Here is a 16,715-nt window from a genome sequence, read left to right as displayed (position 1 = left end):
GTATGCGTCTATTTACATAATACAACATGTACGTCTAGTTTATTTTTATAAATATTCTCATTTAATGACTTGCAAATGGTTTCCGGGTTATTGGGCCATGGTCTAGGAGATTTTCTTCCTGGCGTTTCGCCCACATCTGTGGCAGGCATCATCTGAGGTTATTTGGACGTAAGTCTCCGCGGCAAGCAAGAAAGGCTTCGTACATATACTGTCATTGACTTGTTCTCTACATGCACTTTTGAGACTTGATTGGCCGCAGAAGAACCACATTGGTTGGCTTGTGTGGATGTATTGTGCGCTGATTGGCTGCAAGTGGTGTCTGGCGGCGATTGGCTGTCAAAGTCATTTTCTCTCTGGCATTCATCGGGAGCACATCTCGACTCTCTGCGCCGCTGAAGTACGCCGCGGCCATGAAAGCCTCAGACAATATTCTCATTTAAGTTGAAATAATGATAACTCAAAGTTTTTGTCGGCCGCTGCACATCGACTTATCAAGTTTTGATTGTATTATCAACATCCAAAAAAAAGTGTTTTGACACTTAATAATCAAGATCAGGTCTATCCCTACATCTTACTTAACAGCTCTATCACCTTCTAATGCCATTGTCTAACCAATCTAATACCATTGTCTACATTTACTACAATGATAAAGCAAATAGAGATCTTTTTCTAGACATTACAGAAATCATCTGTGCACATTCTTGTTATATCCTCCCTGTCATTACTAGAGATGCAAGGTGAGAATTCTCAGAGAACAAGAATATTCTCCCGGATGTAAAATTTTGAGAATGATCGAGAATATTAATTTCTCTTTTAAATAATGAAAAAAAAATTGAAAAATTTTGTTTATCTTAGGAAATACAATTCAGTTTTCATTGCCTGAAACATACAAAATAACAGTTTTTGGCATAATCACCTCTCAATGACAACTTTTAATTTGAAAATATGATCATAATGAGGTGTTATTATGCTTTTGAAAACCTTTAGAAAATTTTAATTTCAAAATTAGATAAATTTTCATAAATAAGTTCAAAGCAAAAAATTAAACAAAAGTTAATTGACGAAGGATTCTTTAATAACCCTATTATTAAAGAATGTGTGTTCTTATATAATCACCTTCATTCTAAGGTACAGAACTTATTTTCTTCAATGTACGTACACTTAAATTTTCAATTCAGCCAAGTTGGTTATTATTTATAAAGTTTAATATTGTGGGCTACAAACTTCAATTTTCCTCATCATTTTGATGGGAAGAGAGACAGGGACAGAGAACTTTCTTGAGAATATTCCCTGGAAGGACTACTATTAAATTAATGAAGAATATTCTTATCAAAATAATAAAAACTATTTTCAACTTAGAAATAGCAATGGATTACCTTTTGGGTTTGATAATATGATTAAATAATCGACGTTTGGGTGTACCCAAAATTCAAAAACTAACACAGCTATACGCGTTTCGGAACTATATGAAGTTCCTTCATCAGTAGCAGAAACAAAGAAGAAAGAAAATATTGAGAAAAAGAAAATATTGAAAAAAAGAAAATATTGAAAAAAAAAATATTGAAAAAAACTCCTTATAGCGGGAGTTACTCGCTGTTGTAGACAAGAGTCAAATTCAAAAATTTCGAGTTAGAAATAGACATAATACAAAAATCACTCCTATACTGCAGCCAACCTGTCCACAGCGTTTATCACAAGAGTTTTTGTTTTTATTCTTTCTAATGCATTCAGAGCTGATAGTTCTCTTTGTATATCCTTATAATCCCTTTATAAATCAGCATAAATACCTTTTTGGGATCAATCAGATTTTCTGTTCATGTGTGACGCTATCAGGTTGGAGAAATTTGTAAATATAAGATGACAAAGGCTAATGATATATGGTTGCTGGAGCTGATAAGACAGTTCATAAATTTGCTCTCAGGGTGACAGGGTAAACCAGACAAATAACCAATGACCTTTACTGAATAGGTAAAGGATGTGGAAATTTGGGCTTTGTGGATACTTTCTTCACATTTTAGCATGCAGAAATTCAACATAACAGTGAGAGGGAGTAAAAAAAAGTTAGAGAAGAACATTTTTCCTATAAAGAAAGAACAGATCTTTGATGATACAGATTAAGGAATTGATAGAATGATCCGCTATTTTGAGTTTTGCATAAAATACAGTGAAACCTTGATATACATAGCGATAGCAAAGTAAGCAAAATATAGTTGTAACAAGATTATCGTTATATTGAGAGGCAACATTAGCATCACGTATCATCAAATTTATGCTGCTGTTGGTATAATTTCTAAATCAGCGTTGTTAGTACTGCCAAAAAAAACTAGCTTTTCAGTTCACCGCAAAATATTTTAATTGATTAGCTGATAAAAAGAAATTCAGACATATTGCTCTTTTAAGAGATTTATGGCAATACACACTTGAGCGTATCACACAGAAAGTAGCAATATCGAACACTTTCGGTGATTAGGTGATAGCCAACACCAACACTATTAGACGTCTATGGAAAAAATGGAATATGTGAGATGACCTAAAAATTATACTGAAGGATATTTCGAGCAAAAAAAATGATAATGTAGCGGTCTTTTAAAATTCTTCTAAAAAATGTCATTATAGATGGGTCTATTAAAGTAAAGGATATTGTTCCATCGAGAGAAGTTTGATATTACAGAATATAGGTGATTCCAAACAAGATTTGAAAAAATACCATTGCAGAGGGATTTATTGTTATATCACGTATCGTTTTAGCGAGGTTTCACTGCATTATGTATCTGGATATTTTTATTTATTTTTTTGGGCATTGTAAATAAATTGAGCATAAGATTTTTTTGTGATATTGAAAACCATTATTTTGCACACCCACCTCTCTCCTCTGAAATGCATTTTTACTGTCATACAACCTCTATTCAATAATCATGTCCACAGACAGCCATTTTTTACAGAACGCTGAGTGGCCATCTTAGAAAAGTTTCATTGTATATTATAAATATTTTTAAGAATATTCTCTGAAATAAATATATATAATAAGAATATTCTCTGAAATAAATATATATAATAAGAATATTCTCTGAAATAAATATATATAATAAGAATATTTCTAAAGTTAGTTATAATAGTGGAGTCCTTGCAGAGAATATTCTCAAATATTCTCCTAAAGATTATTCTTGAGAATTTTACATCTTGTCATTACAAAGTAGATGCTACACAATGGACTTTTCAGAAACACTTATGCACTGCTACACATTTCAATATTTCAATCTAGTTATGAAAGTTTCATACAAACCTTATTCAAAAAGGAAAGATGCAGATACCCTTGTGTTACATCATGTCTTGTTATAATGCATATTTGGATATTTTGTACCTTATAGAACCATTGTTGAAAATTAAACTTCGAAACTTATAAAGTCACCAGTTACATTATCTCTTTTCTTTGTCTTCCAAATGCACAATATAATGAAGGATCACTGTACATTGAACTAATCATCTCGGCAGCATCATTGAGATCACATCTTTTTAAAAGCTTTTTATTTTAGCAATGACAAGCTTAGATATTTTATAAAGCTGATTGCTCATGAAACACATTTTCCTATGTCCCCTACTTTGCACCTGCCGAAACTCTAAAGAAAGACCACTTCATGAAAAAAGATACGAGATTTTACCAGTGGTTTAGTGATTTCTGCATTTAAATGGTTAAGGAAAAAAGTAAGGAGAAATAAATTCTGAAAGTTATAGAGGTTTCGACCAGTAAAACAGTATTATTACAAGGTCGGGTTTACAAAATAAAATTTTTATAAAAGCTCTTCTATGAAACTTGAAAAACAACTAATAAGCCTATTGGTTACATTTCCTTGAATGTAACCAACATGCTTATTGGTAGCATTTTTTGAGTTGTATAAAAGAGCTTTTATCAAACATTTATAGTGTAATCCCAGCCTAAGGCATGTTATTATATGATCTTTAGATTTGTTTGTTGCAAGATAGTGTTTATATATATGTGTGTAAACTCTGATGAAAAAAAGTTGTCATGAAAAAAAATTTAGTTTAAAAAGAGAGAAATTTCAAATCTTACCATTAAATTTTATGTTTCTTTTTTTTGTTGATGGACTCAATAAGCCAGAAAAAGTTTTCTGATTGTTTTGCCTGAAAAAAATTTAATTCCACACTACTTCATCAAAAAAAATTATCACATTTTTTGCTCTAATATACAGAGTGAAAACTGAAAAGCATTTCAGCTCAAATAACTCTTAAACCATTGGCTATAGAAACATACTTACAATTAGAAAAGCATCCAAATAACGTGTCTATTTTATATATATAGTGTTGTTCATTTTACTAGGTGCCGTATATGTGTGCCGAGATACAAAATTAAATTTCTTTTACAGCCCACCTGTTCTCCAACTGAAAATTTCTTGCCCTGTCTCTTCTTAGCACAACAGAAAAAATTTGAAGTTTTTAAGGGAAAAATTGACTGAAATATTTGAGTAGGAAAGTAGGCGATACACAATACCTGGGAAAGAACAGCAAAAATAAAGGACAAAATTAAGGGGGAAAGTGTGAAAATTCTAAAGATTCCTTAAAGTTGCAGTTTATTAAATGTTTTCTAAATTCTGAGATGATCCTTTAACTTTTAATGAGTGATATCTTGGGGAATATTGCACTTAGATAAATAAATTTTTTTTGGGTCAGGTAGAGACAGGCAACAACTCCTTGATTTGAAGTTAGTGGGCAGACAAGCATATAAGAAATTGAATTTTGTATCTTGGTACACATATGGTCCCTACTAAAATAAATGACATATCTATAATGGGCACGTTATACAGGAATACTTTTCTTTTTGAAAGTATGTTTATATAACCAATGGTTCGAAAACTACAGTACTTGAAATAAATCTGAATCAAATTTTCACCTTGTATAAAAAATTATAGCAATTGAAATAGTAATTAAAGAAAATTACTTATCAAAGATAGGATGCACAGATTAGTCAATGACTTCCTATGAGATGGCATACTGTATATTCATTTTCCATTCTGAATTTATAATTATTTTATCACCTTTATATCACCAAAAAAATCACACACTTAAATCTCTATTAATTTAATATGGAAAAAGTTCATTGGAAGCTATTCTGATAGCCAAATTCTGTATTAAGAAAAGTGGCAAAACAATATAAAAATGTAGAATCAAACTACAAATCAAATTTAATGAAACAAGTTTTCTAAAAAAAATCAAAGTGGTATGAAAGAATTGGAAACTGAAACAAACAATTTTAATGATTTCACCAAATAAGTGACATGCACCTGATACTATAAGTCAGTGGTTCTCAACCTTTTTTGACTCGCGGAGCCCTATCCAGTATATAATTTTTATGGCGAAGCCCTGTTTGACTCAAGGAGCCCTTTTTTGTACATAATTTTTTTTCAGAACCTGTAGAGCCTCTTTTATTTATTTATCTATCAAATTTACTGATTTATATTATTTTCTTAGAGTCTTCGCGGAGCCCCTGGGAGGTGCACATGGAGCCCCAAGGGGTCTGCGGAGCACCAGTTGAGAACCGCTGCTATAAGTGATATTAAACTTTGCAAAATTTATGACTTTCATACCTGATTTTTGGAGATGGTGATGCTGTAAATGAGAAAAAAAAATTTTAATACTAAAAAACTGAAGCAATTTAATTAATAAACTATAAAGTAAAAAAAATTCACAAATTGGCATTGTTTTCTTCTCAAACTAACAAAAAATTAAAAATGTAAAGGGCAGTTCAATTAACTTGAATACAGGCAAACTTGACTAATTCACATTTTTGGATAATTCAAAATTTAAGGGATTCATCTTGGAATAGGGTCCCCTGTCTGTAGCCTCTGAAAGTGTTGGAATAGGGTCCCTATTCCAACACTTTCAGAGGCTACAGACATATTTTAACAAATAAGGCTTTTCAAGCTGATAAACAGCATCTTTCATTTTCTAAATGATTTTGAAGATTTTGCACAACGTTTGAGAATATTCAAAATAGAACAAATAAAAATTACAAATTCACAAATGAAATACTTGTATTTTTTGCGATTTTTCATGCTTTACAAGCACTAGTTGCAACAACAACATGGGTGGAGATACCGGGGGGGGGGGGGGCAATGCGCCCCGGCGCAAAGGTGAAGTCAACTGACAGACTTCCAAGTCCATCTCCGCCTATGAACAAGGAAATTGGTATAGCAAATTGAATACATTTTATCAGAATGTTTCTTTCATCTTTCATGCATTGCTATATGCAGATATTTTTAAATTTATTTTTTTTCTTTCCTCATTTCTTTTCCCATTTATGGCTTCCAATAAACTTTATAGCTCTAATTTTTGAAGAAAAATAAGCATTTTTCCCTTTAAACTCACAAAGCTAGACTAGCATATGATAACACCATTACAACCAATTCTAGGCTGATTCTAGCTAAAGGTTGGCAAATTTGTGCTAGAAATGTTTTGGAGGTTAGATTCTAAGGAATACCTGTCTTTTCTTATTTTATGAAATGCAAGTACTTTTAAGTAATAGTCTTTTCTTCCAAGAAAGATTTTCTACAAACAAAATAGGATTTAACAGAGAAAAGTTTACAACAAAAATATGAAACAAAATAAGATTTTACATTACTCAAAAATACCCTACTAGAATGCTTTCCAGGGAAAGAAAAGGGGCACAATAAGTTGTACCTACAGATTGTAAAAAGGTAAATTTGCCAATAAGATTTAGATAAGATAAAGAAATTATTGTTTGAAATCCGGTTGGAAAATTCTTTATAGGAGTTGTTTGCTGAAATCAGTGCTTGCTATGAGCAATTAAAATAGCATAGAAAAGCAAATATGAAATTTATGGAACATGGATAAACTTTGGTTACATATGAAAATTCATAATATCACTGTTTCTTATAAGCAAGTCTGATTGTATTTATTTCTATTAAAACCTTTAAAAAAAGTTGTGGACAATATGCAGCTGCCTATAATTTGCACCAAGAAATTCAAATGTTTTTTCAACGTATGAATCTGCAGATTAGAGGTCATTCAAGTGTTACGTTAGCATCGATGGGGGAGGGGTTTCCTACTTTTGATGACAAGAGGGGGGGGGGGGGAGTTGAATGGTGCTAACGTCAACCACCCTTTATAAAAATATTCTTAAAGGCTTCTTTACTGAGTGTGCCAAAAATGAGGATTTTTTGTTTGTGGGCACCTAAACTAATATTCCTCCTATTGATATGTCCTCTATAGAACCACTTTAGTCATCTCTAAATGTTCCGTGAATTGTTTGAGTGACCTCAAAATGTGTCCAAAGCACTTAAGTGCTCTGCAACTGTGCTGCATGTCATTTAAATGATCCGTAAATATGCCATGGATTAATTAAGTAATCTAGGAATGTATCGTGGGTAACTTGAGCGATGCAAAACTGCACTGAGGGCCACTTAAAGTGCTCTAAAACTGTGCCACATGTCACTTAAAGGGATCTCCAAATGTGCTACAGACCACTTAACTGTTCTGGAACTGTGCCGTAGGTCACTCAAATGATCTGTAAATGTGCCGCTTAGTCCATTTTCACAAAATTAGGTTTGAGGTAGCGCTGGTCATATCACATAGCTCCGAGGACCACATATGACGTGCAGGCCATGGGTTCGACATATATGGCTTAGAGAGCAGGTCGCAATGAATTTCTCAAAGAGAAAGTTTGAAAATCTGCTTTCAAATGGCATTGAAATTAACAAATTTATTATAACAACATATAAATGTATTTTCTTCTGATATTTTATTTTTTTAAAATATCTTTTGCATAAAAAAATAAATTTTTGATCATCTGGGCAGCATGGAGGGGGACCCCCCTACATCTCTGATCTCAATGTGCATCAGGAGGTAGGGGGCAGAGCTGATGAAATTTTGCTGACAAGGGAGGGGGGTCAAAAATGGCTAAAAATCTGACGACATAATACTTGAATGGCCCCCTTATACAGAAAAAATATGGTACTTTTGACACTGGACATAACATTTGTTTTTACATATTTTATGTATAAAGACATTTTTGTGAACAATTTCACTTATCTTTATCAAATTTTCTATACAAAAAATCTTTGATGAAATGAAGTGTGGTTATATAGAAAGTGACTTTAAATTGACAATGTGCTCACCTTTACAGCTCCAGAATGATGTCTTAATTCCATGTGCAAGGCGACAGTAACCATCAATCAAATCTGCTATACTTTCCGCTACATTCAAAGATGGACAGGTGATACTAAGCATCTAAAAAAATGATAAAATAAGCAAAACAAAGCATGAAAATAATTTAACAATTAGAAAATATTTCAATGCTTGCAGATAATTAAAAAAAATCTTAAATGCTGGAATAATATTAGATTAAATATCACCATCAGATATACCCATGTAATCAAATATTGAGTATATAACATTTTAAACTCAGTGGTGGGTTTTCTGGGTAACATCTGAAACCACCTCGTTCATCTAATGATGATTATGCCTACTTCATATCACATTTGTGACTTACATCTAAGTATTTGGAATAGAATAGGTTTACAAGCCAAGGGAATTGCTGCATATTGCATTTGGTGGCTCTATAACATAAAATAACACATTTTTTTATGTTTTCCCAAGAGAACCATGTGATCTGAAATCTTGTATAACTGTGATGTGAAATCTATCACAGATGTCAGATATCTGCAATCTCATATAAATATCATATAGCTGAGCAACAATTATTGTCCCTAAAATATATCACTTGATAAGTATGTTTTCAGATACAGAAGTTGAAATATACATCTGAAAAAATCATAGAATTATTTTGATTCTCAGAATCAATATTATACCTCAGCAGCACCAGCTATGTTCAACTTCAGCACTGGCTTTCCACTGCAATTAGAATCTCCATCTGCCTTAATAGTCTGTATACTTTGAACTTGTAGAAAGCTAGCCATGTGAGTTGGCTAAAAAAAACAGAATGCATTATGATGCATGTAATATATTTTTAATCATTCCTTGCCTACAAAATGTTGAAAAACCAATTCTCAGAAATAATTCTGATAAAATCAGATAAGAATAGAAATGTGATTGTTAAATGCATTACCTAATAAATATCTAGTTTTTGTTTACATCAGAATAAAAATTTACCATAAATCAGTGTAGAGAATAAAAGAATTTTGTTCTGATAGCACTCTTATAGAGACTTCGAAAAGCAATAAAAAAATTGGTAAAAATACTTTTCACAAACACTAAAATTGCAGAACAGCAAAAAATTTATTATAAATGGCAAACTATCTGCATATAAACATATTATGACCAGAATCTTCCAAGAAAAATCAATATCAAGTGAGGTCTGTTTCAATAAAAATAAAAATTCAAGGCCACAACAAACAATATGCTTGACAAGGTAACAGAGGAAAAAAAATTACATAAAGAAATGTGTTAAAAAAAAGTCCATAATGAATGTGGAGTGAAATACTGAAGCTATCTTGGAGCTTGCATATTAACTGATCATCAAGGATCATGATAGTATACTACTGAGTTCTCTTGCCACTCCTCATGACAGAGTTTGATACCCGTAACTATACTGCATTGGCTATCCAATTTTCAGTCAAAACTGTGAATACAACCAAAATTTGCTTAGTTTGTCTTAACAGAATGACAAAACTAACATCACATTCCATAATACAATACCACTAAATCCTATGAGAGCAACATCCTCAATTTAAAAAAGCACAAACAGAACCCTGAAATATTGATGTACTCTGATCTGACAAGGACTGAGTAGGTATCGAAATAAATGTCCCTCTGAACATTCTTTGGTTGGTTCTAGCAAGTGTCTCACCTACCTGAGCTAATGCATTTTATTGCTTACCCCTTTATCCTCACCCCATTTATCATTTCTTCTGAATGCTTAATGTTAAAAGAAACACATTTTCAATTATTTTGGAATGCTGGTTATAAAAACACCATGCTACAACCATGTGCTTTTCACTACTAACAAAAGCCTCTGAACTACTTCATACTGTGAAGGGAAAAATTATTTAAATTTTATATTGTGCAACAAAAAGCAGCCAGGATAGAATGACATGAAATCAATTTTGTCCTTTTTATACTTTCTCATAAGTATTTACATAAAGTAATTATCTATTAATTCCACTTCTGAAGATAATTAAAATTTTGGCTTATTTCTTCCTCTCCTCTGTACAAAGATAGATTGACTTCAGTCCCAAATTCAACTGTGATGGCTATTATTTATCTCAGTGCAACAAAAAAAATTTGAAGTTTGTTGATTTAGCTATGAATTATAGATGAAAGGGGGATTTAAAGTTAGAAAAAAGTGAAATACGAAAGTATACAATTACGGTAGACTCTCTGTAACTTGGCACCCCAAAAGTATTGACAAACATGTCAACTTAAGCTAATGTTGAGTAAGCAGGGTTTCACTCTAAATTTTTGCCCGATCATTTTTATGCACATAATTATATATACACATTTAAACAATTCCATTAAATAAAATGCTAATTCTCATTAATTTTAATTCGGTTTGTTTCATAATAGAATCAAAACATATTAAAAAATTACCTCATGAAAAATAATCAAGTACATTTGTTTTTCTTTCCGAAGAAAAAATAAAAATTCTTCTACACTATTCAGTTTATCCCACAATTGTTCGGCTTTTTCCTGATTGCGTAGGAAGCAACGTATCACCTCTGGAACTTTTACTGCATCATGGCGAGATGGTGGGAGTGTCAAAATAATATTTGCCCCGGGCGGCAAAAATCCCAGTTACGGCCCTGTTCGGAGAAATATTTTCCAAAGACTCAGAACAAAAACCAACATGACGGAAGCATTTTCGAATCATGCAATCATGACTGACTTACATGCCAAATTATTCATTCCAACAGCATCTAAAACAAATATTTTTGTGTCCATTCCAACCTCCACAAATTCACAAATTTTTTTGGTCTAATTTTCTGTAAAAAGTTTTCATATTTAGGATAATTCCTTGATCCAGTGGTTGTGAATTGCAGTTGAATTAGGTGGTAAAAAGCATAATTTGATTGCTGAAAGGTCCGTTATTTTTGGATAAGCGCCGCAAATATCCAAAATAAATAAAACTTTTCTCACTTGAAAATTTTCTATCTAGCTTCCTCAACCATTGTTCGAAAATCTCTGATGGCAACAAAAAAGTATGGATGTCATCTTAGTCCACTGGATGAGTTTCAATAATTTTAATGCACTGCGAGTTTTTTTGATTTTCCAATAACTAATGGTTTCAATTTTTTAGAACCGTCTGGGTTTGCTACCAAAAGAACTGTCAAACATCTTTCACATTTTCCTCCTTTGAAGACAAGAGTTTGATTAGGCAAAAGCCGAAAAAATAAACCTTTCTCATCACAATTAAACACATCTGCATCTTAAACACCCTTCTATCATTGATTTGAAAATATCATTCTTCAAATTTTCAACAGTTTCTTGAGATGCAGATACTCTCCCCCATAAACTTTCCTGAAAATTCAAGGCCACAACAAACAATATGCTTGATAAGGTAACAGAGGAATAAAAATTATATAAAGAACTCAAATGAACTTAACATGGTCAAGTCAGCCATTAAATCTTGTCAGATTCTATCTCAAACCATGAAAAAAGCTCTCCCCCCATCGGTTGCATTTTGGGCCAGGTTTTACTCACTGCCCAAAGTCCACAAACCCGACATTCCACACCGACCCATAGTCTCGAATATCGGCACTGCCTCTTACAAGCTTGCATAACACCTCGTCTCAATATTTTCACCACTTTCTTGCAATAACACACACACTACAAAAAATTCCGTCGAATTTGCACAGAAACTCCATACCTTCAACCCCATCAACACAAAAATGGCTTCTTTTGAAGTAAAATCTCTTTTCACAAATGTCCCTGTAAAAGGCACCCTTCGAGGTCTGGAGACTAGACTAACCGAATTCCATTTTTCCCAATTTGAAATCTCTGAACTGTTAGACCTTACTCGGGTCTGTCTCAACCAAAATACGTTCTATTTCAACAAACAATTCTATCGTATGACTGAAGGCCTTGCCATGGGAAATCTTCTCAGCCCTGTACTTAGTGACATCTACATGCACTATTTTGAAACTAAACTCTTCCGTGAAATTTGTTTTCCTTTTTACATCAGATATGTTGATGATTGCTTCGTCCTTCTCGACCGTAATGCTAACATTGACCATATTCTTAATACTCTCAATTCGATTGACCCCTGCATTTAATTCACTATAGAGGAAGAAAACAATAACCAAATTGCATTCCTGGATGCATTGGTCACTCGCCATGAACAAACTTTTTCTACCACTGTCTTTCGCAAACTGTTTGCTGTTTCTCTACCCACTCACAACCTCTCTGCGCATCCTCTGGCACAAAAGTATGCCTCGTTCTACGCATATGTGAAGCGAGCCATTAACATCTGCTCTTCACCAACGCTGCTTGATGCTGAACTGAATATCCTAAGAGCAATAGCAGTCTGTCGTGGCTACCACAGCTCTCTCATTGATAATCTACACAGCAAACTTATTAAAAATACTTCCGCAACCAAGCCTAAACCTGAACATAAACACTTGATAATTTTGCCTTTTTCCCCCGAAAACCAGTCAACGCATTGCTAAAATCCTTCGAAAATACAATTTTTCTGTAGTTTTCACCCCGTCAATAAACTTAGCCTCTCTAAACTAAAAGATCCCATTGACCTACTCAACAACTGGGGCATCTACAGCATTTCATGGCAATGCGGATTATCATATATAGGCCAAACTAAAGGTGCCCTCAAATACCGTTTGAATGAGCATAGAAGATATGTAACCAACCAAAACTTTAATCGCTCATCCATAGCCCAACACTGCTGGTCCTTTGACCATAAACTTGACTTCTCTTATGCCGAAATCATTTAGAAATGCCCCTCACCGTCTGACTTGGACTTCTTCGAATCATTCCACATCAACAAAAACAAACCAGTTGGTCAACGAACTAACTAGCACACCATCCTTTTCAAAAATCTGGCAACAGTTTCTACAATAATTATTCTTCTCCATCAGCATCACTATCACGTTCTCATTTGCGATTGGCTCTGCCATTTTTCTTTTTTCTGTCCTCCTCTGCTCTTGTTGCTGGTTCATTTTGAATTCGACTATTTTGTCTACAACAGCGAGTAACTCACGCTATAAGGAGTATTTTTTGTTATTTTCCTTTTATTTTTATGTTGTTTTGTTTTTGCTACTGATGAAGGAACTTCCTATAGTTCCGAAACGCATATAGCCGTGGTTCTTTTTGCAATTTTGGGTTCAAATAATGTTGTTCATTCAATTGTCTTATCTAACCCAAAAGTAATTCATTTTCTATCTTTAGACTTATAGTTTGCACAATAGTTCAAATCATCTGAAGACCAATTTATAAATGACAGTGAAAGAATGTAGCAAAAGATGCTGAATCTTTTACTTTGGTGAAACCTAACTGCACAACAGTAACTATATACAATGATATATCTTTCTGCAATGACGTTTTTTGAGAATATTTCAAAACTGCTAAAATGATATTTTCTATATTTCACTGGAGAAACCTCCTTCAATATAATTTAAGTTCCTCACCAGTTTTTGTTTTTTTGAGGGTGTCTAATGACACCTGTATTTCACACATCTACCCTTTGAATGTGTTAATGGAATTGCAGTGAAGCTACTTTCTGTGTACATGAAAGTTTTGTGCTAGAAACTACTTCACAAGACAAAACAACAGAGTTGCATTCATCAACTAATAAATTGAAATTTTTTGCTGTGAATAAACACACATAAATGCCTTTTATGGTGATACTAACAATGGCAATTCAGAAAAGATGAGATAAACAACATAAATTTTAGAGGGGGGGTGCCTGATAATATATTTACTACCTCTTGATATACAATATTTTTTCTTGGTCTGCAGAGTGTCATTATATTGAGGTTTCACTGTACTTTAGTTTAACCTCCTCAAGGTCATTTTAAAGTTTATATTTTTTATGCTTATTATCAACTTTGAAATTTCCTAAAATTAGTTTCTGCAGACAAATGAGTATGAATAATTTACTACCAAATGTTTACAACATATGGAACTTACTTTGATGTGTCTGAGCATTTCATTTAGCTATACCAAGATTTTTTAAAATTCTGTTTAGTGTCTCACAGGTGACACAGGGACTGAGGTCAAGCCATCTGATCTCATACTAGACACTGTTAAAAAAAAAAAAAAACACTTTTATTTTTACAGGTAAAAAGACTTACCTCACCCATAGGATCAGTCACAAAACTAATGCCAACTTCAGAACCAATAACAAGCTCAACAGGAACACTCCATCCAGTCTGTTATTAAAAAAAAAAAATAAGAAAATAACAATGTTCCAATATAAAGAAATATAGGCTTTCACAGTCAATACAGTTAGCAGGAACTAAGACCAAAACTAGGGGGCAGCAGCCAAAAAAAGTGGTAAAATCAAGTTTTACAGTGATAGGGGTGGCAAAATCATGTTTGCCCCCCCTCCACAAAAAATTTGGGGCAATAACTTATTTCCTGCCATAATAAACTTCATTCAGAATAAAACAATTACTACTATTTGCTGCAAAATGGATTTTTTTATTTGCATCTCATCATGCAGGGTGTCTATAAATTTAGGCAGATTTTTAAAAACCATAAAAAGATTAATTAGAATTCTCGCCAATAGATAGCACTGCAGTCGTTTCCTAATCTTAAGAAAAATTAATCCCTTTAAAAGACAACGATAATCAACTACTTATGAACAAATTCTTCCTAGATAATAGTGAACTCATTCAAAATAAGATTCTCATTGTTGTGAATAAGGAGTTAATAAAATGAAGTAGAATTTTTATTATGAAATGAAATTTAAAAAAAAATCCAATTTCGCAATACTTTGCCAGATATTCACAGACTAAACAGAGCAAAAATGAGGAAAGATTGTTAATAAATAACTATTTGCATTCTCTATCAGAACAATTTGTTTGTCAGCTGTTGTTCATTTGAAACTTGAGCTAAGCACTTCTAGAACTTAAGTTTTATTTCAGTCAGAACTTTCAAACTATGCATTTAAACTCAAAGGCTTTCTCTAGAGAACATAAAAAGTGAAAAAAAATTATAGACTCTGTTCAGTGTGTAGCAAGGTATGTGTGACAGTGTGAGGAAAAAGGACAATACATAAACCATTAATAAGTTTTCAATAGAAATTTTTTTATGCAGTTAATAAATGATATATGACAATAAATGAGAGAAACATATACAATTAGAAATATGAGCTTAGAAAGTTAGATTCTCGCACCACATATATGTAACTCACTATACACATGATAACCTTACCTATATTATGCTTGGCAAAAATTGATAAAGAATTAACCCTTTATTCGACAACGTTGCTCTTCAGCACAACATGAATTTCCTTTATTTTTCAAGTAAAAGCATTGTATATTTTCAGCTCATTTTGGCATTGATGATTCTATGCAACTCCTAAACATTCAATTTTCATTTGTGAGTTGTTCATGAAGTTTCTATAATCACCTGCAGAATAGCTCAAAGGTACACGTCTCCTGTTTGCTGACAAGCCAAACAATGATGATTGCTAAACCTTGCATTTTTAGAGTCAAATACCATGTGCAAAAAGAAATATTGCTGTGCATTCTTATTGATAAAAAAAGTAAGTTTGCAAACAATAAATGTCATTTTATACTATTCAAAATCTATGTGAACCATATAAAAATACAGTGTGTACTCTCTAGTTCTAATCCCATAGTTTGTAAACATCCCATAGTTTCTAAAATATTGACCGTTTTTTGTCATGCAATGATATTCAAGGTACCTATTAGGGCACTATACTACTACTTTGGGTAACTAACACTTTGCTTAATATAACTCCTAAAAAAATTTCCTCTGGATATTTCAATGCTTACCAATTGAAGAGTAGACATAGAATGCCTATCAATTGATACCTACACCTTGAAAAAAATTCATAATTTTTCTAAATTTATTACTTGAGTAAAAAAAATATTTTTGATGTCAACGATTTTGAATTATAAACTTGATACCTACCCCAAGAGCACATTTGAAACATTCACGATCAAATTTGTTGACTGAATGAACCATTTCTAAAAACTTGAACATACATTCAACTTCTGTGAGTGATGAATAATGTTTGAAATGACTTTGAATAAGCTTCCTCAATACTTTAGGCTAGAAAAAAAATCATAAGTAGTATGAAATAAGTTTCATGAAACACCAATAGTTTTTGGCTTCACAAATAAAACAGTGAACAGATACTCTGCAGACCATGAAAAAATATTGTTGTAGAGGGATTACCATTATATTTAAATGCAGCAGTTTAATATCAGATTATAGGCATTTCCAAACAAGACATGAAAAAATATCATTGCAGAGGGATTCACCATTGTATTGAGTATTGTTGTAGAGAAATTTATCATTGTATCAAGTATCGTTGTAGAGAAATTTATCATTGTATCAAGTATCGTTGTAGAAGGATTTATCCAGGGGTGTAGCTAGAAATTTTATTCGGGGGGATTACATTCATTTCGGGGGGGGGGGCACAGTGATAGAACAATAGATTTGGCCATTTTTTCCCCTTTTTTCACTCATTTTCTCACATTTCGGGGGGGGGGGGAGAGAAACAGCGACCCCCAAGT

At 32.7% G+C, this 16,715-nt stretch overlaps 1 protein-coding gene across 2 annotated transcripts in view; it reads right to left on the bottom strand.

Moving 5' to 3' along the window:
- Positions 1-16,715, bottom strand: part of LOC149085030 (focal adhesion kinase 1-like) — a 174,747-nt gene that overhangs the window by 61,104 nt on the left and 96,928 nt on the right. For both annotated transcript variants that reach the window (XM_089232792.1, XM_089232791.1), the window contains exons 7-12: positions 16,108-16,248; positions 14,298-14,375; positions 8,844-8,960; positions 8,151-8,262; positions 5,601-5,622; positions 4,070-4,140 (exon numbers count right to left, since the gene is read on the bottom strand). In XM_089232792.1, the coding sequence (XP_089088918.1) occupies positions 4,070-4,140; positions 5,601-5,622; positions 8,151-8,262; positions 8,844-8,960; positions 14,298-14,375; positions 16,108-16,248 (541 nt within the window). The remainder of the gene's footprint in view (positions 1-4,069; positions 4,141-5,600; positions 5,623-8,150; positions 8,263-8,843; positions 8,961-14,297; positions 14,376-16,107; positions 16,249-16,715) is intronic.

The sequence above is a fragment of the Pholcus phalangioides genome, unplaced genomic scaffold (genome assembly GCF_987345545.1).
Source record: "Pholcus phalangioides strain wild (caught in Gottingen) unplaced genomic scaffold, Ppha-v1.0 ptg000007l_1, whole genome shotgun sequence".
In the NCBI taxonomy this organism is placed as follows: domain Eukaryota; kingdom Metazoa; phylum Arthropoda; class Arachnida; order Araneae; family Pholcidae; genus Pholcus; species Pholcus phalangioides.
This window is presented reverse-complemented; position numbering and strand designations above follow the sequence as displayed.